Source organism: Sporothrix brasiliensis, assembly GCF_000820605.1.
Source record: "Sporothrix brasiliensis 5110 chromosome Unknown Cont19, whole genome shotgun sequence".
In the NCBI taxonomy this organism is placed as follows: domain Eukaryota; kingdom Fungi; phylum Ascomycota; class Sordariomycetes; order Ophiostomatales; family Ophiostomataceae; genus Sporothrix; species Sporothrix brasiliensis.
The window spans coordinates 1,901,405-1,922,711 of NW_024467138.1; the positions used below are offsets into that span (position 1 = coordinate 1,901,405).

Below are 21,307 nucleotides of genomic sequence, written 5' to 3' on the forward strand. Positions count from 1 at the left end.
CCTTTCCCCTGAAGCAGTCCGAATTTATCTGTAAGTCGTAGGGTGGCTCCCCCCTTTTTTGCTTTTTACCGGCAAGCCCGCTGGCCACCCCGTTCCTTCCCCATCTCGATACCCATTTTTGTGATTGCCCATTTACTGCTTTCCTGCCGGTCGCACCTGCCCAGCTGTCTGGGGCTGCTGCAATTGTCGATACAGGTACCCATCCATCGTCAGCTTCCCTGTCGCCCATCTTTCCCGCCACCAGTCAATAATCTCCTCCTCGCCCCTCTGGCCCTGTCTCCTCTTTCCTTCCGTCGCCCTCCATTTTTTCCCTCCTCTGCTCTTTCCATCTCACCACGATTGCAACCCCAGCACTTACCCTTCCAGCGCTCGTTCCCCCCAACCTCTTTTCGTCACTAGTCGCATTTCGTCTCTCTCCTCTCCTCGCTGCTCTCTCCTGTCGGACCCATTCCCTTATTTTATTTCCTTAGCTTACTTTGGGGTGGTACTTTCCTCGCCCACTCGGATTTTGCTCCTGTCCTTTTTCCTCCCCCCTTTTTCCTGATCTCGCCGATTTCGACCCTTTTCAACATCGCGACACCTCGACCGCTTTTTTCTTCTTTGCAACGACGCCTTTCGCTACCGTCGAGCTTCTCTTCGCCGTGAGGTTTTCTTTTGCTGGACAATATCCCCAATACACGGCGATTCGACGGGTAAGTTATCGCTTTGATGTTTGCTCTTCTTTTGTGTGGTTTGTCCTTTTGTCGCCTCTCGATCTGGCCCGACGCTCTCGACGCGATCATCAAATACCGATTCCGACAATAAAGTGTCACGCCTGAGGCCTGTTCATTTCATCCCTTTCTACACTCTCCGGATTGAGCTTCTCTCATTTGAAGCATACCAATTTACGATGCCGGTCTACTGGCGCCGTCGTCTATTGTCGACCTACTATTGTCGTCTTTGTCCCGCCAATGCTCTCTAGCACGACACGCGCCCAAAATCGCCACCACTTTTCAACCTTTCCTGTTTCCCGACTCGCGTGACAGCTACAACAAAACAAATATCATCCTGTGCCGAAATGCTAACCATAAGTCAATCCAATAGAACCACGACTGCTGTCCTTAGACGAGAAAACGGCCGGTTAACCAGATTGTTTTGTCACCCTTTTTACGAAACCGTTTTCGAGCTCCCGTGCGAGTCACCAATCAACCAAGATGGGTTGCGGAATGAGTGTGGAGGAGAAGGAGGGCAAGGCCCGGAACGAGGAGATTGAGAACCAGCTCAAGCGCGACCGGATGCAGCAGCGGAACGAGATCAAGATGCTTCTTCTGGGTATGTCACGGCGTCTCTCTGGGGAGAAATGATCGCGGGGGTGCACCAAAACGAACGTGTTCTGACAAAAGAATCCAGGTGCTGGTGAATCCGGAAAGTCGACCATTCTGAAGCAGATGAAGCTGATCCACGAGGGCGGCTACTCACGCGACGAGCGTGAGTCGTTCAAGGAGATCATCTACAGCAACACCGTCCAGTCCATGCGCGTCATCCTCGAGGCCATGGAGTCTCTGGAGCTCCCGCTGGAGGACCAGCGCATGGAGTACCACGTCCAGACCATCTTCATGCAACCCGCCCAGATCGAGGGCGAGGTCCTGCCGCCTGAGGTTGGCAATGCCATTGAGGCTCTGTGGAAGGACCGCGGTGTGCAGGAGTGTTTCAAACGCTCGCGCGAGTACCAGCTCAACGATTCGGCTAGATAGTGAGTGTCTGCCCGCCTTCCACCTTTTGTCTCAACTTTACAAACTGACAAATAAAAGCTACTTCGACAACATTGCTCGCATTGCTGCGCCCGACTACATGCCCGACGACCAGGACGTCCTGCGGTCGCGTGTCAAGACGACCGGTATCACCGAGACGACCTTTATTATCGGCGACCTCACTTACCGCATGTTCGACGTCGGTGGCCAGCGTTCGGAGCGGAAGAAGTGGATTCACTGCTTCGAGAACGTCACGACAATTCTGTTCCTCGTCGCTATTTCCGAGTACGACCAGCTTCTGTTCGAGGACGAGACGGTCAACCGTATGCAGGAGGCGCTTACCTTGTTCGATTCCATCTGCAACTCGCGGTGGTTCATCAAGACGTCTATCATTCTCTTCCTGAACAAGATCGACCGGTTCAAGGAAAAGTTGCCAATCTCCCCCATGAAGAACTACTTCCCCGACTACGAGGGAGGTGATGACTACGCCGCCGCTTGCGACTACATCCTGAACCGCTTCGTCAACCTCAACCAGCACGAGAGCAAGCAGATCTACACACACTTCACCTGCGCTACGGACACAACACAAATTCGCTTCGTCATGGCGGCTGTTAATGGTGAGTATTGTCTTATTGGGCGGGCGGTGCATCCAAGGTACTAACTCGCAATAGATATCATCATTCAGGAGAACTTGCGTCTATGTGGTCTTATCTAAACACATCAGCGTCTACTTGCTTTTTCCTTTGTCGTCTTCCAACAGTCCTCCTATATACCCGAACGACAGTGCACGAAATGGGATCCTGCTGATCGAATTGAGGATGCATGCACGCATATTCGCAGTGCTGCACCACATTCCTTACTCGATAACAGCCTATCGACTTTTCGACTCCTTTCCCTTGCCTCACTCGAATCAATTCGGATCGACTTGCATTGAAACGAACCGACTCGACAACGGCGCCTACCAATCTCATTTAGCGCCCTAGTTGTTCTATTACCGCCACACCATCAATCTTTACGACAACAAGCTTTGAACGTCTATTTTCCTCTTATATTCTTTTTTTTTCTGTTATCTCGCTTCTTTTGCCATGTTACAATCTAGTACCTCGTTTTTATTTTGCTCCGGCGGTCTTCGGTTCTGTGTTTGCTATTTGCTGTTGTTTTACTATATTTGTCGTGTTCTTGTGCGTTGGTTCGGTCCGCCGTTCCCCAGGTCCAACAAACTGTTGCGGAACAGATTACCGTAACGGCTTTTGAGGTGCCTTGAGGATGGGATGGAACGAGAAGGGGTTGACCGTGTGCCGAGCAGCTTGCTACTTTAGGGTGCAACAGTCCTGTCTAACTTTGTACTACAAAAAGAGAAGAGTTTCCTTTGGTCCCAGCCGGAACGGGACGCGGGATGTTTTAAACGAGGAAACACGAGTTCCGGTGAGACACGGGAGCTCTTGTGTCGTCATCCTCTTTCTCCTCTGACAATGTTTTGTTTTTATTTCCATTTTACTCTTTCCTTTCCCTACTTCTTGTTCATTATTTTTCTCTCTCATTTTCTCGCATTTTTCAGGCTGCAAAATGGGCAAGGGAAGGCTCGATATCTTGTTTAATATGACAATACTTTTCAAATCAGTTTGCTCCTAATGTGTGACATCATATGGCATGTTCATTCCCAAACAATCACTGTACGTATGTCAGCAATAGAGATAGGTATAGTAGTAGGTTATACAACAGCAATGATGGTTGTAGTCTATTATGTACAATATTTCTGTGCATGTGAAAAATAACCTTTTGTCCTGGATATCAACGTTTCTCCCGTAGAAAAACTCCGCATGAAACCCAACCTCCCAACCCATGATAATAGCCCCAGTCCCCATAACACTAGCCACCATCAGCCTGCGTGCTCCCTCTTTTTGTACAGTCAAAACAACACTTCGTGTGCGTCACAGTCCCGTGGATTATAGTATAACCCAGTTTTATGGCAAGGCAAAGGTTTCTATTCGGCCACGTCAGGCCCTGTGCCATCTTTGTTGCTGCTGGACGCAGCGTCGCCTTTTCCCGTCGATGCACCGTCACGCACAACAACAGAAGCAGCAGAGCCATCAGAAGGGGCACTGCCTGCCGCCCCTGCTGCTGTTGCCGCCGAGGCGCCTTCTCCATAGCGGACAATGGCTAGCGCCAGCTGCTTTGCGGCAATCTCCACAAGCATCAGATCACGCCCCCGCTGGTCGGCATTGCGCACCTCGGCCAGCGCCTGGTTGATGACGAGGCTGACGAGCGGAGCAGCGTCTGCGGTCGCCGTTGCCGCTGCTGCCGTTGTTTCGTGGCCACCCGGGCTGCCACCGAGAAGCGCGGAGACGAGGTCCAGATTCAACGGTGAGGGCAGGGAACCGTCACCACTACGACTGGCACCACTCGTCCCGTTCGTCGCTGCCGCAACGCCGGGGAAATGGCCGCCGTTGCTTAACTGCTGGACGGCCACAGCCGCAGCGGCAGCGGCAGCGGCAGCCTGCTGGGCCGGGGCAGCATGCGGTTGGCGCTGTTGGAGCTGCTGGTGCTGCTGGTGTTGCTGCTGTGCAGAAAAGGGGTGCTGTACGTTGGTGCCACCTCCCAATGGCGAGCCGACCGTGTAGGCTCCGGCCGCCGCCGCCAGTTGCGGATCCAATGCGCTCGGCATACTGGCGGAAGGTGACGGCGCAACTCCGCCGCTGACGGATGGCCGCGATGGGTGGCCATGGAGGTGGCCCTGCAGCGGTGTTGCTTTCGTTTCTGTAGAGTTAGAAGTCTGTTTGTACAAACGTGGAAAAGGGCAGCGCCTACCATGAAATGAACAGCGCGCGCCCGAGGCGTTGTACCAGCAGTTGGCACAGCTGCCACACATCTGCCCATCGACGACGACACACGCAGTCCAGGGCCCGTGGCCCTTGTGGCAGTTCTTGCAGGGCACAGCAACCTCCGCGCCGGAAATGTGCGCAAAGAGGGCCTCGACATTGCTGCGGCGGCCCAGGTTCAGCTGCTGGTCGGGGCGGCGCTGCTGGGCGGGACGCAGGCCGACCTCGCGCGACAGGCGCTTTGCGAGTGCGCTCTCGACGACAAGATGGTCGTAGCCCGAGTCGCGTGCCACGTCTGCGGTGCTGGATCGTGCTGGCGCCGGTACTGACGCCGTAGGCGCGGCAGGGTCGTGTTTTGGTGCTTCTACTGGTCCAGTCGCTTCTTGTCCCGACACTGTGTCCAACGCAGTATTCTCTGCCGTAGACGGTAGACTGTGCTGGGAGTGCTGTGGGTGCTGGGCGTCGGACATCTGTGCATCCGACACCTGTGTCGGCGAGCTGTAGTCGGCCGTTTGGGCATGGAGCTGGTGATCGATTGTGTGGTTCTGTCCCGACGTCGCCAGATGCGAGGCCGACGCCACTGCCGCGGCTGCCGCCGCCGCCGCTGCAGCCGCAGACAGGTCCATATCGATTCCGTGGCCATGGCTGTTGTCATTGGATGTTGTCGCGTTGGACGTCGGCTGCCCTGCCCCTTCGGTCGTTCTCGGCGGCATACCAGCGCCGTTCTCTCCTGTGTAGCTGTTGACAGCGTCGCCGACCATCTCACTCATCTCTGCCTCGTTGATGTCGCCACTGTGGCCACCACTGGCACCACTGGCACCACTGGCACCACTGGCACCACGGTTCTCGCCGCCGCCGTGTACGTCAAGCATGTCGCTATCGGCGCTTCCTCGGCCGGGTTTGCCGCTGTTGTCGTCTCGATCTCGATCCTCCTCGTGATCGCCGTCGGCTGTGTCGTCGTCGGTAGTATGCGCCTGGCCGTGGTCTGGATTGTAAAATGGCCCGTCTTGTATTAATGACTGGGCCTGTTCTGGGGAGAGGTGGTCTGCTGTTTCGGTTTCTGTGGGTGCTGCTGTCCCATGCTGTTCTTGGCCCTGCGGTTGTCTTTGCTGTCGCTGTCGGTCCTCAAATAGTCCTCGCTCCTGCAGCTGCAGGTCGAACGCCTGCTCAAAAGCAAGTTCCCGGCGATCGGCCGCCGTGAACGAGGGAGCAGCACCGCTGTGGCTGCTGTTGCTGCCGCTTCTGCCACTGACCGCGCGCCTCGTCGTCGTATTCGTCGTCGTATTCGTTGTCGACGTCGGTGGCGCTGCTGCTGGCGGTTTTGTGACTTTGTTTGGACGCCCACCGCGCGGAAAGCGGATGATGCCCGTCATCTTGGCTGTCAATGCGCTTGTCCCGAGTCGCAGCGCAGCTCAATGGAAGGGCAAACAAAAGACAACGGGAATGCGACGCTATGCGCTTGTGATTCTGCAACGGGAGTCGTGAGAGTTGAGAGTTGTTGGAAAGTCAAATGGTTGTCGTTGACGTCGATGTTGATAGAAGGAGCAGGGAAGTGGCAAGCAGCTGGCAGGCAGCTGGCCGCTCCTTTGGGGCTGTTTTTGCGGGTAGGAACTAAGCAAAGTCGGCAAAAAGGCGGAGCCGAGGGAAGGAACCCAGCTGTTGGAATGCGCCTTCCAGCACGAATTCGCCAATGGCGGTCACCTTAATAGTGGGTCCTCTTTGCCCGCCAACGGACTACCAGCTCCGGTCTCAAAGTCGTCGCCGAAAACACACGACCAGCTTCTGACAAGGCTCACTCACACGATACAGCACAAACGCCGTGCATCAGGGCTCGACGCACACCTCGGTAGTGTCTACCTTGGCCATACAACCAATATAGTACCTGCGCCTACCAACGTCGATGCACAATTCACGAAAAGAAACGCCATGATATATCGCTCTATACAACTCCATTTACCACGCCCTGCTGCTCCTTGTCAGATCCTCTGTCCGCTCCTCTCTCCGCTCTTCTGTCGATATCGCCTCTGCTACCGTCTCTGCTCCCGGCTCTGGACAATCTCCTGCCACTGTTGTGCAAACTCGCGCAGGCCGCCCTCGCCGGCCATGCTCGCGTCCACAACTTCTTTGGGCAGCTTGTGGGCCGAGTACGGCGCCGAGCTAAAGTTCATGGCTGCCGGGTCGTCCTCGTCGACGAGCCGCAGCTCAGTGTTGTAGTCGTCGTCGTTGTCGTCGTCGTCGTCGCCGCTATCGTCCTCCGTCTCGTCATCCGCCGCCTCGCCGTCGACACCGTCGCCCTGGTCGACGTCTTGGTCCTCGTCCGCCACGCCGCTGTCGCCCACGATGCCCAGGAACGGCGTCGGGATCTTGAGCTCCAGCAGCTCCTTCCAGTCAAACAGCAGCGTGTCCGTGCGCGGGGCCCACGGATTGATGTCGATGAGGCGCGCGTACGACAGGCGGCCGTTGGGGTTGGGCGCGTCGGCCTCGTTGTCGCCGACGTCGCCGACGTCGTGGCCGCGCTTCTCGGGGATGTAAATGTCAAAGACAAAGTTGCCCGAGGGGAAGGTGAACTGCAGCTTGCTGTGGAAGAGCGTCTTGGTGCGCTCGAGGATGGTGCTGCGCAGGCCGTCGAGGTAGGGGTAGTACTTGAGGTCGCGGGGCGTGACGGCGACGAGGTTGCGCTGCTTGACAAAGCAGCGGAACTCGAGGGCCGTGTGGATGTCAAAGTAGGCGCGGAGCACCAAGACCGGGTTGAAGCCGAGGGCGGATGATGACGTGGGTGTGGACGCAGATGCGGATGCGGATCGAGACGGGCCGGACGTGGTTGGCGTCGTCCCGTCAAAGGCGTGCTCGAGGTCGTGGCTGACAAAGTTGGAGCTCTTGAGCATAAAGTAAATGTCGTCGGGGGTGCGGCACTTCATTGTGTTCTTCTGCTCCATCAGCTCGGCCGCGTCCTTGGGCGCGCTCCAGTTCAGCTTGGGCGCCACAACGCCGCCCAGCGCCGCAATCTCGTCCTTGATCCGCTGGTGCAGCTCTGGGAAGCGCTTGTTGGGCGGCAGCCTCACAACTGGCGGCGCATTGTCGTCGTCGTCGTCGTCGTCGTCGCTGTCGTCGTCCAGAAACACGTCGTACTTTTCCTCGTCGGCTGACTTGTAGTGCCGCATAGTAGGGTTTGAGGGCTCCCAATCGTCATCGTCGTCTTCATCCTTGCCCTTTGGCGTCCCATGGCTCTCGTCGCTCAGGATGATGCTGTCTTCGCGAAGGTACTCGATAAACTCGGCTGGCAGCGGGATGATGCGTGACTTGATGCACACCTTGCGGTATCTGTCTGGTCAGTGCCTGAGTGCCACCAAATGTCCCCCGCCGTCCGTGGTCGTGGCTGCACTCACTTTGGGAACCAGTAGTCGTATGAACAGTAGAGAATGTGGTCGCGACTGACGGGCGGAAAACGGATCTCTTCGGCAGCCTCGTCGCTGGCGGCCGCCGCCGGCTGCGGTGCTGAGTGGAATTCGGGCATTGCAAGGTGTGTGAAAATCGCCGTAATCCGGTGTATGAAACCGTGTATGCAAATCGTCGAGATCGTGAATGTAGTTTGTGAATGGCGTCCGTGAACAAAACGTCAATTCGTCAACGACGCTGAAGTCTTATATTGAAGCTAGACTTGGGAGGGGCGAAAATTGTGAGTCAACCCCGCAGGCTGCTGGCGCATGCTGCAGTTACACTGTTACAGGGCACCTGCTGAGAGTTACAGGCACCTCCCAGCCGTCTTTTTTCTGCCGGGAGAATGCACCAGAGCCTTGTCGCAGTCGCCACACCGCCTTCTAGAGCGCTAGAGGAAAGCAGCGACCAACACGCCTAGCCACCAGTCGAACCTGCTGAACAGAAGTCACTTACAGAAGGACATAGAGTTTATCACCACTTTTCGTTTTTCAGCCTCACCTTTTTGGGGGACATCCAACCGCCCTCGCCCACATTCATCACCCACTCTCCTTGTTGGATTCTCCTCTGGCACCAACACTCAACACCAACATGTCCGACAACGTCGGCCTCTCCACGCCGCGCGGCAGTGGCACCTCCGGCTACGTGCAGCGCAACCGCGCCTTCATCCGCCCGCGCGACAACGCCTATGGAGGGCCACACGGCAACAACCCCCGCGACCTGTTGGCCAGCCAGCAGGCCAGCCGCCTCCGCCAACCCGACCAGGGCATCCTGGAGCACGACCGCAAGCGCGCCATCGAGGTCCGCGTGTTTGCCTTGCGTGACGAGCTCGAGGAGGAGGGCAAGCTCGACGAGGATGCCATTGACGAGCGCTGCGACGCCCTGCGGAAGAAGCTGACGGACGAGGCGGAGCGGGGCGGCAATGGAGGCCGCAACGACCACAGCAACAACAACAATAACAACGGCGGCGGGCCCCAGCGGTTCAAGGCCCACCAGGTCCACGAGCAGGCACGTGCCAAGATTGTCGAGAGCGAACGTCTGCGCCGGGCCCTGCGCATCAACAAAGACTACCAGGAGGGCGCTCACTGGCGGAGAAAGGAGGAGAAGGAGCAGCAGCAGCAGCAGCAGCAGCAGGCCCAGAAGCGCAAGGTGGACGACGGCATTGCGGCGGGTGGTGCTGCCGCGCACGACAAGAGACGGCGGTACAGCGACGACAGCCGCGACGGCTACGAGAGCTACGACGATGGCGAGGTGGGCGCAGGACGGTCGGGCCGCCGGGCGTCGCCACCTCTCAAAAGCGTCGAGGACGATGGCAGCGACGGCCAGCAGAGACGACGCAAGGACAGCGGCCGGGGCGGCCGGGACCAAGACAGAAAGCCGGAAGGCCGGCGGCGGGACGACTACGGTGACATGAGCGAGGGCGAAGTGTCGGACGACAGCAGAAGCCGAGGGAAGGGGCCAGCACGGGGTCGGGCGCTGCGCGACAGCCGATCGCCACGCAGCGCGAGTCGCAGTCCTAGTCGCAGTCTCAGCCGGAGCCGAAGCCGGAGTCGTGGCCGCAGCCAGAGTTACAGCAGCCGCAGCCCAAGCCGAAGCCGAAGCCGCAGTCCTGTCCGCCGTCGGAGTCGCAGCGACAGCCGTGACTGACGGGAGGGAGGTGCGGGCGTTTTCTTGGGTTTTTGAGGCGTTTGTGGCGCAACATGGCTATTTCCGTAATAAAAAAATGGTATTTTCTTGTCTATCTCGAAATAACGATTATTATGACTCGTGCAAGACGATCCATCTAGCTCTTTGGTGGTCCTGGTCTCTCCTTGGATCTCCTACATTTGCTGTCGCAGACGCTGCGAAAACGTTCGGGCCGCTTCCCCTGTTTCTTTCTGGTCGTGTCTCCTTCTCCGCCTTTGCCCAGTTCCCTTCCGTTCCCGCGTCTCGTTTATTTTATTTTCAATTTTTGACAACGTGAGCAGTTTGTGTATTGAGTGTTCATCTGTACTTTTCTCACTATACTTACATTACTCTCGTTTCCGGGTAATTGGAAAAGGCCAACTACGCAAGAAGAAGGAAAGAAGAGACAACTTCACAACAGAAGACAAAAGCGTTCGACATTTCACACCGTCTCATCGTCTTGCAATTCCACAGTCAAGTTCGTCGCCCAGATACAAGTCGCTACGAGCTTGCAGAACCTCGAAAATGGACATTTACAAGGCCAACCTCACGGGCCTCGTCGGCCTCTGTGCCGCACTGTACGCTGGGCAACAGTTTTGGCAGAGCTCAGCCGAGCAGGACACAAAGGACGACAGCAACACGTCCACGGGCGAGTCGAATAGCACCGACTCCGCCAAGCAAGAAAAGAAGGCCCTGCGGGCCAAAAAGGCGCGAGAGGGCCGTGAAGCGGCGGCGGCAGCACACGCCGCCCGGGCGTCGGACTTTTTGTCCGTCTATGCCCTCGTCATGGCCGCCGACTGGCTCCAGGGGCCCTTTCTCTACTCGCTGTACACCGACGAGCACCATGTTTCGCCAGCCCGTGTCCCCTTGTTGTTCGCCACGGGGTTTGTGGCCGGCGGCGTGAGCGCATCTGTGGTGGGCGGCATGGCGGACCAGCACGGACGCAAGCGGGCATGCCTGGTGTTCTGCGGCACCTACGCAGCGTCGTGCGTACTGACAGTGGTGTCGGCGTCGCTTCCTGTGCTGCTGCTGGGACGCATGCTCGGTGGCGTGAGCACGAGCCTGCTGTTCAGTGTGTTTGAGAGCTGGATGGTGACGGACTTTTGGGAGAATGAAAAGTTTGGGGCGGCAAATGTCACCGCCGCCATCGGCGTCGACAATGACCGCGTCGCCGGTGCAGACGTCGACGACAAGAGGGAAAAGGACGAGTCCGAGCGGCAGGCGTCGGCTCGACTGTCGCACACGTTTGGCCGCATGGGTACGCTCAACAGCCTGGCAGCGATTGCCAGCGGTGTGTTCAGCGAGTGGGTGGTAGCCGCGACGGGTACGCGCAAGGCCCCGTTTGTGGCGAGTGCAGTGTTGCTGGGCATCGCGGCATGGCGGATCGCGGGCGCATGGGAGGAGAACTTTGGCGAGGCGGCCACAAAAGACCGAGCGGACGGCGGCGGGCGCGTGCTGGCGGTGCTGCGGGATCCGGTGGTGCTGGTGCTGGGACTGGCGTCGACGCTTTTTGAGGGCTCCATGTACCTGTTTGTCTTTTTCTGGACGCCGGCCTTGAAGCAAGCAGCAGAGTCGTCCTCGTCCACTTCCTCGTCCCCATCCTCACCGTCCCTCCCCTATGGCATCATCTTTGCCAGCTTCATGGCCGCCGCCATGGCCGCAACGCTCGCATTCAACGTCATCACAGCCCAGCTGCGGCTCATGCGATGTGCCACATTGCTGCTGGCTCTGCTGGGGGCCGCCGAGGTCGTCTTCTACCTGCTGTCATCGTCCTCCTCTAGCCTCTCGGAGCAGTCTGTCTTCTGGCTGTTTTGCCTTTTCGAAGCGTGTGTCGGCACCTACTGGCCGTGTATGGGCTTCCTCAAGGGCCAGCTTGTGCCCGACGGCGCACGGGCGCAAGTGTATGCGTTGCTGCGGGTGCCGCTCAACGTGTTTGTCGTGGCTGCGCTTCTTCTGACGCGTGACGGCACCTATGCGGCGGTTTTTGGTGTGTGCTCGACGTTGCTGCTGGCGGCTATTGCCGGCGTAGTGGCTATGATGCTGAATGAGCCGGATCTGCCATGAAAGACTTTGTATACAAACGGGGTGAGGGGTGAAAGGTTGCGGAGACAAAGGTAGCAATCTAACGTTGTGTCAGCATTTGCTGAAAGAAATGAGATTAAAATGAAAACGCGCTGTCGTAACGGTCCAAATCATTGCTCGTGTCGCCTTCGCTCGCCCTTTTGACCCCCTACGCGGTCTCGAGCGTGCCAATCACGGGTTCCAACAGCACCGGCAGCAGGTCGGCCGCACAAGCGCCAAAGGCCGGGCATTCCGGACCGGCAAAGTCGCCTTGCAGAGCATAGTCGCAGAGGCGTTCACGGCTGCCACCACTTCGACCGCGGTCCACGTTGACACACCGCATGCCAAACAGCGAGCCATGCAGCCGGCGCAGGCTCGCCGGCGGGTGGTCGGCGCGCGGGCTCAGTCTGTCCACTTTCTGTGTTCTTTTCTGGTGAGGCATCTCTCGTTTTCGTGTGGTCCTCGAGGTTCTGCGGGTTTGGTTGGAGCTTGGCATACGATGCATGGCCGAATGAATGATCGTACCGTTTGTCCCGGCTCGGCAGATTGGTGAAAGATGTGGAGTGGGATACGGAAACATTCCTCTCCCAGTGGTAGGTAACCATTTCCCTTCGAACCCCATTGCTCTTTCTTTGTATATGTGTTTATTTTATTTTGTCTTTCGGTCTCGCCTTCCTAATTGTGCTGTTGCCTTGTTCTGCCTATTGGTGCCTGTCGTGCCTGCCCTGTCTGCCATGCGCGGTCCGGCCATTCTTTCCGGCAGAGGGCCAGTAGGAATGGTTCTTTCCATAAGGGTCATTATTTATGCTACAGCATATATTGGCATGGCCCAAGAAAATGTAATTCTTTTGTCGTCTTTACATGAGATGATTTTCAGTCTCTCAACAATCGACCAAATCCGAAAGATTATCCTGGGGGTTGTTTAGGGCGTGTGAGAGGTAAACAGTAGCGGGTGTCGGTGTATCTGCGTTATATCTTTTTGATATAATAATATCGACGGTTATAAAACTCCACTTGTGATTGTAAGTTTAAATAGACTACGACATACATTTGTACTGCATAGGATTTCTATTTTTGTATTATATTTATACATATATTTTTAATATATGTTTTCGTCCCCCTTGGTCGTCGTTATCTATATACATATACATATACACACACTTATATATATATTTAAATGAAATAATCCAGACACCGTATCAACCCACCACAGCAATAGATATATCATGGGGCCCTTTACGTATGCATTCATAGATTAAGAGCATATTCGTTTCTTTTACATTTATCGTGACATACATAAGCCAACATGCAACTTCGTCAAACGCATGTTTGTGTTACTTTGGCGCCAGTTCCTTTGTACCTTGCCAGCCACAACCTTCGCTTTCCACCTGAATACTTTGAAATATTTATTGATTTAGGAAATATTTGTACAACATACGACGTAATTACTCCGTATTCCACCGACCCTCGGAATGGCTCTGACCGTTGACTAAACGCAATTCAATTCGACGGTTGACATTTGGCAGTGGGCAACACGCCATCCGTCTTAAGCGAATGCTGTACGGAGCTACGAATTACATGGCAATATATTTCCGCTTGCGCTTGTGCGTCTTGACCGGGTATTGGGAGTGCCTGTCAGCTACGCATTGCAATGCACGGGATCGTCCACAGTTTTCAGCAGCTACTGACTCTGCTAGACGGGGATATTCATTTTTTTTGCTTCTTAAATTTCGTCTTTTTTTAGTGAAACCAGTAAATGATATGTCGTACTGGCATGAGACTATCAACGATTGTCCTCCACAAACGCAACTCAGACGGCAACGGACGGCAGCATGCGAGCGATCCTCGCCTAAAGCAAACGAGCCCCAAGATTATGAGAAAGAGACAGACAAATGGAAAAACACACCCCCACCTCAAACAAAAGCCGTTGTAAGGCGTGCGCAACGTAAAATTGCAATTGGAATGCCCGTGCGGAGTCATTGCCAGTCGGGACAAATCCCCATTGCATGTTTAATTTCCCGTGTTTTTGTTTTCTTTCAAGTCGTCGACAGGGATCGGCAGGGACCCTGCGCGCATTGCAAACCCACTCACTCTATTTGTTCTTTTGTGTACATATACTGCTTTGTGTGCATGGGTTATGGCGTGTGTACCTGAGCGTGGCGTTCTTTTTCGTCCCCGGTTTATTAGCTTTCTACATTGGGGGTAGCGCTGCGAAAGCAGGTGAGAGACAAAATACGGCCAAAGAAAGGCAAAAAGCACGACAGGTGAGGCTCTTGTTACGACTTCTGTGTCGTAATTTCAACGAGGTGTGCAAATTAACAATGTTCAAAGAAATCCAAGAAAGCCCAAGAGTTGGCAAGAATGCCTAGAGAGCTTGTGAACCGCCCTCACACCATCCCAGGGACACCCGAGAAAACCACCAAAAGGGCCAAGGCGCGAGCGGGCCTGGTATTTTCTAGGCAATGACCACCGGTTGTTTCGTAGCCTGGTTTTTGTGTACTTCTGCTGGCACATTCTTGGGCTATCGTTTCCACTACCATCGAGTATAGTTTTTGATGACAGATACTATGGTCTTGGCATCGGAAGGGGTTTGTCTCAAAACAAAACAAGGTACGCCGTATTGAAGATGAAAGAGTCGAATTAGAACGTCAATATATGTTTAAGAAAAAAGAAAAAAGAAATCGACGATTGTCAGGATTATGTACTCCATTAGTCGGTTCACTTTTTCTTTTCTGTCCTTGTTTGAACGCCAGCAAATCGCCAAACATGATTCCCTTGGCAAACCATGAGACAGGTAAAATATGAGTAAACAAAAAAAAGGTATATAATATAAAAAAAAATCATCCAAAAACGAACACGGCGTTCGTCCCCTGTATCTTATCTACAACAACAATAATAAACTTCTCCGTGACAAACCCTTCCACATTATCCTGTCCGTAAACAAACCGACTCCACTTCCTGCTCCCTGCTTACAGAAGAGCAAAGGCAGCGACCATGGCAGCAGCAGCGCCGAAGACGTTGACAGCGACCTTGGCGACGCCGTTGGTGTTGACGGTCGTGGCGGAGGGGGTGGGGCTGGTCTGGGAGTGGGTGGTGGCGGTGGTGGTCTTGTTGCCGGAGCCGACAGCGGTGGTCGGGACCAGAGTGGTGGCGGTTGTGTGGGGCTTGGTGGTGGACTCCTTGGTCGACGTCGAGGTGGTGGACTCCTTGGTCGAAGTCGAGGTAGTCGAAGCCTTGGCCGAGGTAGAGGTGGTCGACGCCTTGGTCGCCGTCTTGGAGGTGGTGGTCTCGGTGGAGTTGCTGTCGCCCGACGTGCTACCGCCAGTGTTGACCTTGATGCTGCTGTAGGTGCCGCTGGCATCCGTGTACGTGTACGAGGAAGCGCCCGAGACGCCGTTGGAGCGGTCCGTCACCTTGATGCTCTTGTAGTAGGCAACGTAGGGGGCGCCAGAGCCGGGGCCGAAGGGAGTGCGGCCACCAGCCCACTCGGCGGTGCCGTCGGGCTGCGAGGCTCCTCCGGCGTCCCAGGTGCCGAGCTTGATCTGCATGGGGGTCTGGGGGTACGTGGCGCCGCCCTTGGCGTCGTTGTAGGTCAGGGTGCGGACAACGGTGCCGTCAATCGACCACGTCAGGGCCTCGGGGGACCAATCCAGAGTGTAGGTGTGGAACTCGGACTGCGGGTTGCTGACCGGCGACGTGCCACCACGGTCGTAGGTCGAGGTGTCGCCCTTGGAGAAGTAGTTGGTCTGAACCTGGGTGGTGTCACCGCCCAGCCACTCCCAGTCGACCTCGTCCAGGTCGTCGGACTGCAGGACGAACGAGGTGACAATACCAGTGCCAGGGGCAACCTGGATGACGGCCTCGACGGTACCGAAGAACAGGTACTTGGTGGACGTGATGGTGGGAGCGTTGGTGTCGGCGGCGATGACAAATTCGGCGCCCTTCGTCGTGTCGTAGTTTAGGTCGGTGCCGTCGGCAAGTTTGAAGTACTCGCTGGCGCCCTTACGGAAGTCAATATCGACGACGCCGCCGAAGGCAGGGTCGTCCGGGCACTCTGGAGGTTGTTAGTACGATGAAACAAACTAGAAAGATATTGTGCAAGATTTGCACAAGCACGGAAAGCGGACGGAAAAGCCGCAACTGAATTAGAACATACTCTGGCCCTTGACAGGGTTGCACAGAGACGAGGTCTGAGCAGTGGCCATGCTGGCCGACAGCAGGACGACCGCGGAGGTCGAGATGAGCTTGGAAAGCATGTTGACGAATGTTGTTGTGGTTGTAGATATTAAAGCTCGACGAGCATATAGATAACGAGGGCCAGAAGTAAGAAAAAAAAGGAGACAAAAAACAGACAAGGCAAAGCAGTAGGATACAAGCGAGTGTATGTATGTCGAACGAGTGACTGAGAAGAAGAATGAGCAAAAAGGAAAATATCCAAAAGCGAAGCTGGAGAGCAAGATGAAAGACGAAGAAAAGGAGAGAGGAAAAAAAGGGGAGGGAACAGAAGAAGTAGAAAAGGAAAGAGAAGGATGGGGCTGAGGAATGCTGAGGATGGGTAGGAATATATGAGGTTCTGGTAGGGCCCTAAGGCAGACGAAGGGAGGGGGGTGGCTCTGCTGCCCCTAGGGCCCAAAAATCTTTGTTGCCTTCATCTCGCCTGGAGCTCCACCTGCAGGTGCAGGCCCTCGAGCCTTCCTCCCGAAAACCACAGAAACCCGTCAACCTGCCTCAACCTGCCTCAACCTGCCTGTCCATCACGAGAAACATGCAGGCGCGCGCCCCTTCTTTGGAAGCTTTACGAGTGAGACGGGCAGGTACGAGGCACTAGCTCCACACCCCTGCTCAGGAGGGTCCAGCCAAGGCAAATGGATGGGGCGCATCCTGGCATCTTATGAGCAGCGTTGGCAGACTAGTGTGGTAGCGCTGGCGGCCCCCAGAGGAAGGAGGGATGAAAAAGAGAGAAGGAGAGGGAAGGCGTAAAGGGCAAGTGAGGCCGACCGTTTGCAGGAGCGTGTTTGTTGCACGACAGCAGGCATGAAGTCTTCCCGGGACCGTGTCCGTTTCTGGAAGTCAGTGCCATGTTGGTGTTTGGTCGTTGGATCTTGTACTATGTGTACAGACGTATGCCTTTAAATTTTGTTTCTTTGCTTCCAGGGGCGTGAACAACCTACCCTCGTACGAAATCGTGCAGCACGTCGTATATCGTGCGCCTGCAGGTGGTGGCGGCAGGACACAAAACAGCTGCGACGGTTTGACAGGTAATTACCGAAGTTGACAAAGAGCACAAACGTCACCGTATTACGCTGTAGAAAGGTGCTCCGGCTAGGAGAAACATTTGTGCTATTTTGGCCCTGGAACCCGGTTGAAACCGGCGCTGGGGCTTGGACGGCGCGACTGGAATGGATCGTCTCTCATGGAAAGAAGCGAAAGGGCACAATGGCACGAATGGCGTAAACCACAAGAGGAAAACACGTCTTTTGAGCACCACGATGTGCGGAGTAGCTTTCCCATATTTTTGCCCATTTGCCATTTGCCCATTTCTGCATTTTTAACCCATTTTTTGGCACTCTGGGCTTGTTTTCTCTTGTCCATTCTGAAACTATTGAGCCGCCATTGAGCACGACAACGAGCGGCGTGTTTGACTAACGCGATCACGAGGCGAATTTCTGTGGTGCGAGTTGCTAATAATATCCAGGACGCAGAAAACCGTCCGTACTTTTTCTTTCGCAGCTCTTGTGCCGATCAATTGTTGCGTGAAAAAACCAGGTACGCGGTCGTTGGAAAACGGCCAGCCCGGTGCGGGTTCTTTGCAGGCGATTTTCAGGCACTGCCCCCCGTTGACTGGCCGAGGTTATGCGGTTGCCCGCCAACCGTCGCCGAAGGCCCCTAAAGTTCCGTTACGGTACCCCTAAGGCCTCCCTGTTAATAGCGCCAAGGTAGAGCTAAAGATTGGTTCTGACTCCTTTGCTGAATAAGTATCAGCAGGTTTAACAGTGGATCTGTCAACAGAGCCAAGCCTGTTGTCCACCCTTTTTGCATTCTCGTGGAATTTGTTACGGCAAGACAGACGAAAGAAAGAAAGAAACAAACAAACAAACAAACGTATGTTTGGTCGAGCTTCTGAGCGATGTACGTCGTAAGATGGCAGGAAAGTTTGAAAGGCTCTCCACCCACCTAAAATTTGAAAAGAAGCATGGTAAGTTTTCAGCCGCTTGGTACTATTCCGTGGACAGGTATTTCGTACAGCGTATTACAACACTCCATTTCAGGGAGGTCTATGGTTCACAGTGGAAAGGGGCTGTCTTTGTGCCTCAGCACACCAAACAACCAAATGCAAGCAACCCCTTCAGGGGCTGAGATCCACTTCCCACGGACGCCGTGGCCCAAAGCGGTCTAGGCTTTTCGGGCCATACGGGAGACATTCGAATACGAGGCCGGATGCAAAGACAAGAAACAAACAGGCCGCATTTGTTGACTCTTTGACTTTTTTGTTCGTGATTATGCAAACATAGGCTCGTTTCGTGTTCTTTGAGACGGAGTAAAAAGAAGGCTCAAGAATGCGGCATGTAGGGTGACGGCAATCAAAGGATAGGCCGAAAATAAAATAACTGTTGGGGTAGTGAACAGAGAGTGGAAACGGGGCGGAAAACGTGTGGGAGAAGGATCTTATTTTGAAAACGAGTCTCTTTGCTAATTACAGGTCTCATGCGCCAGTCGGTGCCGAGAATACGGGGTGATGTACTCTCATATGTGGGTGGGAGCACGGTAGACGGTCTAGGCCAGGTGACAGTATGACCTACATCGTACATTACTGCGTCACCATTTACGAGGATGTTGGTGAGAGATCGCCGTGCGGTTTGGTTGATGGTCAGTGGGAATTCAGCGTGTCTCGGTGCTCCAATTTCCCGTGAGCGCTCGGCGTCAATAAAACCTCGTGAGCTGCAAAGAGGATCCTAACCAAAGAAAACCAGGGTAATTCGTAGACTGAGACCGAGACCCGTCTCGGGGGCTGGGCGCTAAACCCAGAGCAGGCAAATGGAAACATTTGCTCGTGTTGCAACGAGCCAACCAGGTGTGAGAAGAGGACATTTGAGGACGGGCTCGTGAAGAGGGACTTGAGAGGAGAAAAGTAAGGTGGCCGGAGAGCAGAAGCGTGGCAGGCGGGAACATACCAGCACACAGAGTACAAACAATGCGAAACATGCACTGCCCGTTTTGCTTTGGCGCTTTACTTTGCCGCCTCGTCTTTGTGGGCAGCAGGACAGGAACCGAAGTTTTGCATCTGCACACAGACACACACGCAGAGCAGAAACATTCGCACCAAGATGCCCAAAATGCCATGTCCCCGAAGGATCCTCTGTACTTCCCGTACTGGTAAATCTCTTGGCATTTTCTTTTGCTCTAGGTCCTGGGGTCCTTGGGTTCTTGGACTAGAGTCTTGGGCTGGTCGAATGGATCTGAGGAACCGCCATGGACGGGAGGACTACTGAGTACTTTCGTACATCGTATGCTATGGCCACCCCCTAATTTCCCGAATTGGATAGCTTTGCGGCTGTTTTATTATGCCGCTCTCCTGCAGGAAGCGCTCATTGATCCGCCCAGAAAGGAGCCTTACGGGCGATACTCTCTCAGGGACGGCCGTTGACAACGCGGTCGATGTCGACTGTGCATTCTGCTTCGCTGGAAGGCTTCCGTGACATTCTCGGAGAAAGGCGTCGCCAGCTTGCCAAGGGAAAACCAGGAGAGCCTCGACGAACCCACACAAGGTACGTTCCAGCAGTCTTGGCGATGGATTTCAAACAGGAGACAAGAAGAAGGGATGGCGAGTGCCCACTGGATAGGGGGCTACAGCCTGCAACACTGTGTATGTCAGCACGGCGATGCTCTGGTCGTGCTTGAGTGGTTGAAGCTGAGTGGTTTCAGGTTGAAAAGGGCGCTGTTTTCAACGTTGACTGGACAGCCAACGCGTTTACGGTCGCTGTTGGACAGGAGACAGCGGGACTTTTGATGCGCTACGGGAAGTATGCTAAACCGGTGATGTAATGAGTTGTCACAGCGTCCTAGCGTTTCCTCCGGCGTGGAGGGGACGGCTGGGACGAGGCCCGGACGGAGGCGCACATCGAATGCATGAATTTCGAAGGGGAAAACGATCAGTGACACAACAACACGGCAGTGGTTGGCGGTGGCTGTGCTACGGCGGATCTGGCAGGCCTGGCGAATAAGCTTTTGCGAAAACGCCCGTCGAGATCGACGTCGATCAACGTGCAGTGTGAGTGAGGCACAAGCACGGCCAACACCAGAAGCCATATCCTGCAAGATGCTCCAGAGAAGGATATGAAGATGTGAAGGGGTGTGTGTGGACGGCAACGTTGCTTGTTGGGGGTGCTCAAATTGTTGTCTTGGTGCGAAGGCATTGTTTGTCTCACTGCCTCCCGTCATGCGCTTGAGGTAGATGTGTTAGAAGTGGCAGTGGCAAAGTGGCTGGACATGTGACAGGTTGGGAGCTACAAGCGTGAGCGTGAATCAGATGGAAGGAGAGGGCCAGGGATATTGCCCAAATAGGCAGTAGTCCAGGACGATTCTCGAACGATCCAGATACGAACACAGATGATGGCAGGAGCGACACAAAGAACGGGCCCATTTTGACTCATGAGGAAAGGAGGTGAGGGGACGCCGGAGTGGACGAACACGAGAGGCAAGAGCCATATGCGTCGCTTCCTTTTCCCCTGCTTTGTTCCTCTTCCTATTTTTTCTCGTCAGTTGTGCTAGGAAACCAGACTTCGTCAACCAAAGCCATCGCAAATGCTAGAAAGAGCATCACTCGAAAACGAAGAAAACCGAAAATCACACCAAAAAACCGCCACTCTAAATATAGACCCAGAGCTACCGCACGTTCGGCCGTTTTGGCCTAGACCCTGGGGCGCTGCCACGCCGGCTTTGGCCGTTTTACAGCCTTAATCTTTTTCTTTCTTTTTTTTTTTTGTCTTTTTCACGTCTTTGCCCACTTTCTTTCTTTGTTCTCCTCACTCTTATGACGTGAGCCGCCGGTAGCGGCCGAAGCGCTTGTCTCGTCTCGACATTCTCGTTTCTACCATCGTCGCCACGTCAAAAGGCAGAGTGGGACATGAGCGAAGGGAAGAGAACGGCCGAGACAAGATGCCGCCATCCTACCAAATCGCATACCGCCGTGTCGTGGGGGCTGGCTGCTGACGGCCAGCTGCATACGACGTTCTAGGAGAGTAAGATTGGCTGGATTTCTGCAAAGCTCTGCAAGAATCTCTCTCTGCCTTTTGCGTTGGCTATGCTGCGTTGCATAGCGACTTCGCATCTGACCCAGGTCATAAAAGAGTGAGGTTGGGTAGCAGGATCGGGGATCCTGGTGCAAAATATAAACGAGTACCTGAAAGGTTGACGGAAAAGAACGAGAAGAATTAAGTTTAACGTATGATGTACGTCGTGCTATTGCTAACTGATAGCTTAGACAAAGTCGACGAGGCTACATCCACGCAAGCACAAACACATTACACACCCACACATCACCCGTTGGCGATGTCTACGTGTATGCTAAAGTGCCTGCTGCCCTGGACATTGCGTGTC

General features: G+C 54.8%; 7 protein-coding genes across 7 annotated transcripts; 3 read left to right on the forward strand and 4 right to left on the reverse strand.

Moving 5' to 3' along the window:
• Positions 1–1,193: 1,193 nt before the first annotated feature.
• SPBR_00691 (guanine nucleotide binding protein (G protein), alpha, other) lies at positions 1,194–2,445 on the forward strand (the record flags this gene model as incomplete). Its single annotated transcript, XM_040759010.1, has 4 exons — positions 1,194–1,311; positions 1,390–1,732; positions 1,791–2,347; positions 2,402–2,445. The coding sequence occupies 4 exons, from the start codon at positions 1,194–1,196 to the stop codon at positions 2,443–2,445; spliced, it is 1,062 nt and encodes a 353-aa protein (XP_040618343.1).
• Positions 2,446–3,714: 1,269 nt separating this feature from the next.
• SPBR_00294 (uncharacterized protein) lies at positions 3,715–5,922 on the reverse strand (the record flags this gene model as incomplete). The annotated part of the gene is made up of 2 exons (XM_040758613.1): positions 3,715–4,487; positions 4,539–5,922. 2 exons carry the CDS (start codon positions 5,920–5,922, stop codon positions 3,715–3,717), a joined length of 2,157 nt encoding a protein of 718 aa, XP_040618344.1.
• Positions 5,923–6,576: 654 nt separating this feature from the next.
• On the reverse strand, positions 6,577–8,063 carry SPBR_00563 (cell cycle control protein cdc123; the record flags this gene model as incomplete). The annotated part of the gene is made up of 2 exons (XM_040758882.1): positions 6,577–7,870; positions 7,936–8,063. The coding sequence occupies 2 exons, from the start codon at positions 8,061–8,063 to the stop codon at positions 6,577–6,579; spliced, it is 1,422 nt and encodes a 473-aa protein (XP_040618345.1).
• A 512-nt stretch (positions 8,064–8,575) lies between these two features.
• SPBR_00809 (uncharacterized protein) lies at positions 8,576–9,631 on the forward strand (the record flags this gene model as incomplete). The annotated part of the gene is made up of 1 exon (XM_040759128.1): positions 8,576–9,631. One exon carries the CDS (start codon positions 8,576–8,578, stop codon positions 9,629–9,631), a length of 1,056 nt encoding a protein of 351 aa, XP_040618346.1.
• Positions 9,632–10,174: 543 nt separating this feature from the next.
• Positions 10,175–11,713, forward strand: SPBR_00536 (uncharacterized protein; the record flags this gene model as incomplete). The annotated part of the gene is made up of 1 exon (XM_040758855.1): positions 10,175–11,713. The coding sequence occupies one exon, from the start codon at positions 10,175–10,177 to the stop codon at positions 11,711–11,713; it is 1,539 nt and encodes a 512-aa protein (XP_040618347.1).
• Positions 11,714–11,879: 166 nt separating this feature from the next.
• Positions 11,880–12,152, reverse strand: SPBR_09066 (uncharacterized protein; the record flags this gene model as incomplete). The annotated part of the gene is made up of 1 exon (XM_040767192.1): positions 11,880–12,152. One exon carries the CDS (start codon positions 12,150–12,152, stop codon positions 11,880–11,882), a length of 273 nt encoding a protein of 90 aa, XP_040618348.1.
• Positions 12,153–14,679: 2,527 nt separating this feature from the next.
• SPBR_00668 (extracellular cell wall glucanase) lies at positions 14,680–15,966 on the reverse strand (the record flags this gene model as incomplete). Its single annotated transcript, XM_040758987.1, has 2 exons — positions 14,680–15,764; positions 15,867–15,966. The coding sequence occupies 2 exons, from the start codon at positions 15,964–15,966 to the stop codon at positions 14,680–14,682; spliced, it is 1,185 nt and encodes a 394-aa protein (XP_040618349.1).
• Positions 15,967–21,307: the final 5,341 nt, after the last annotated feature.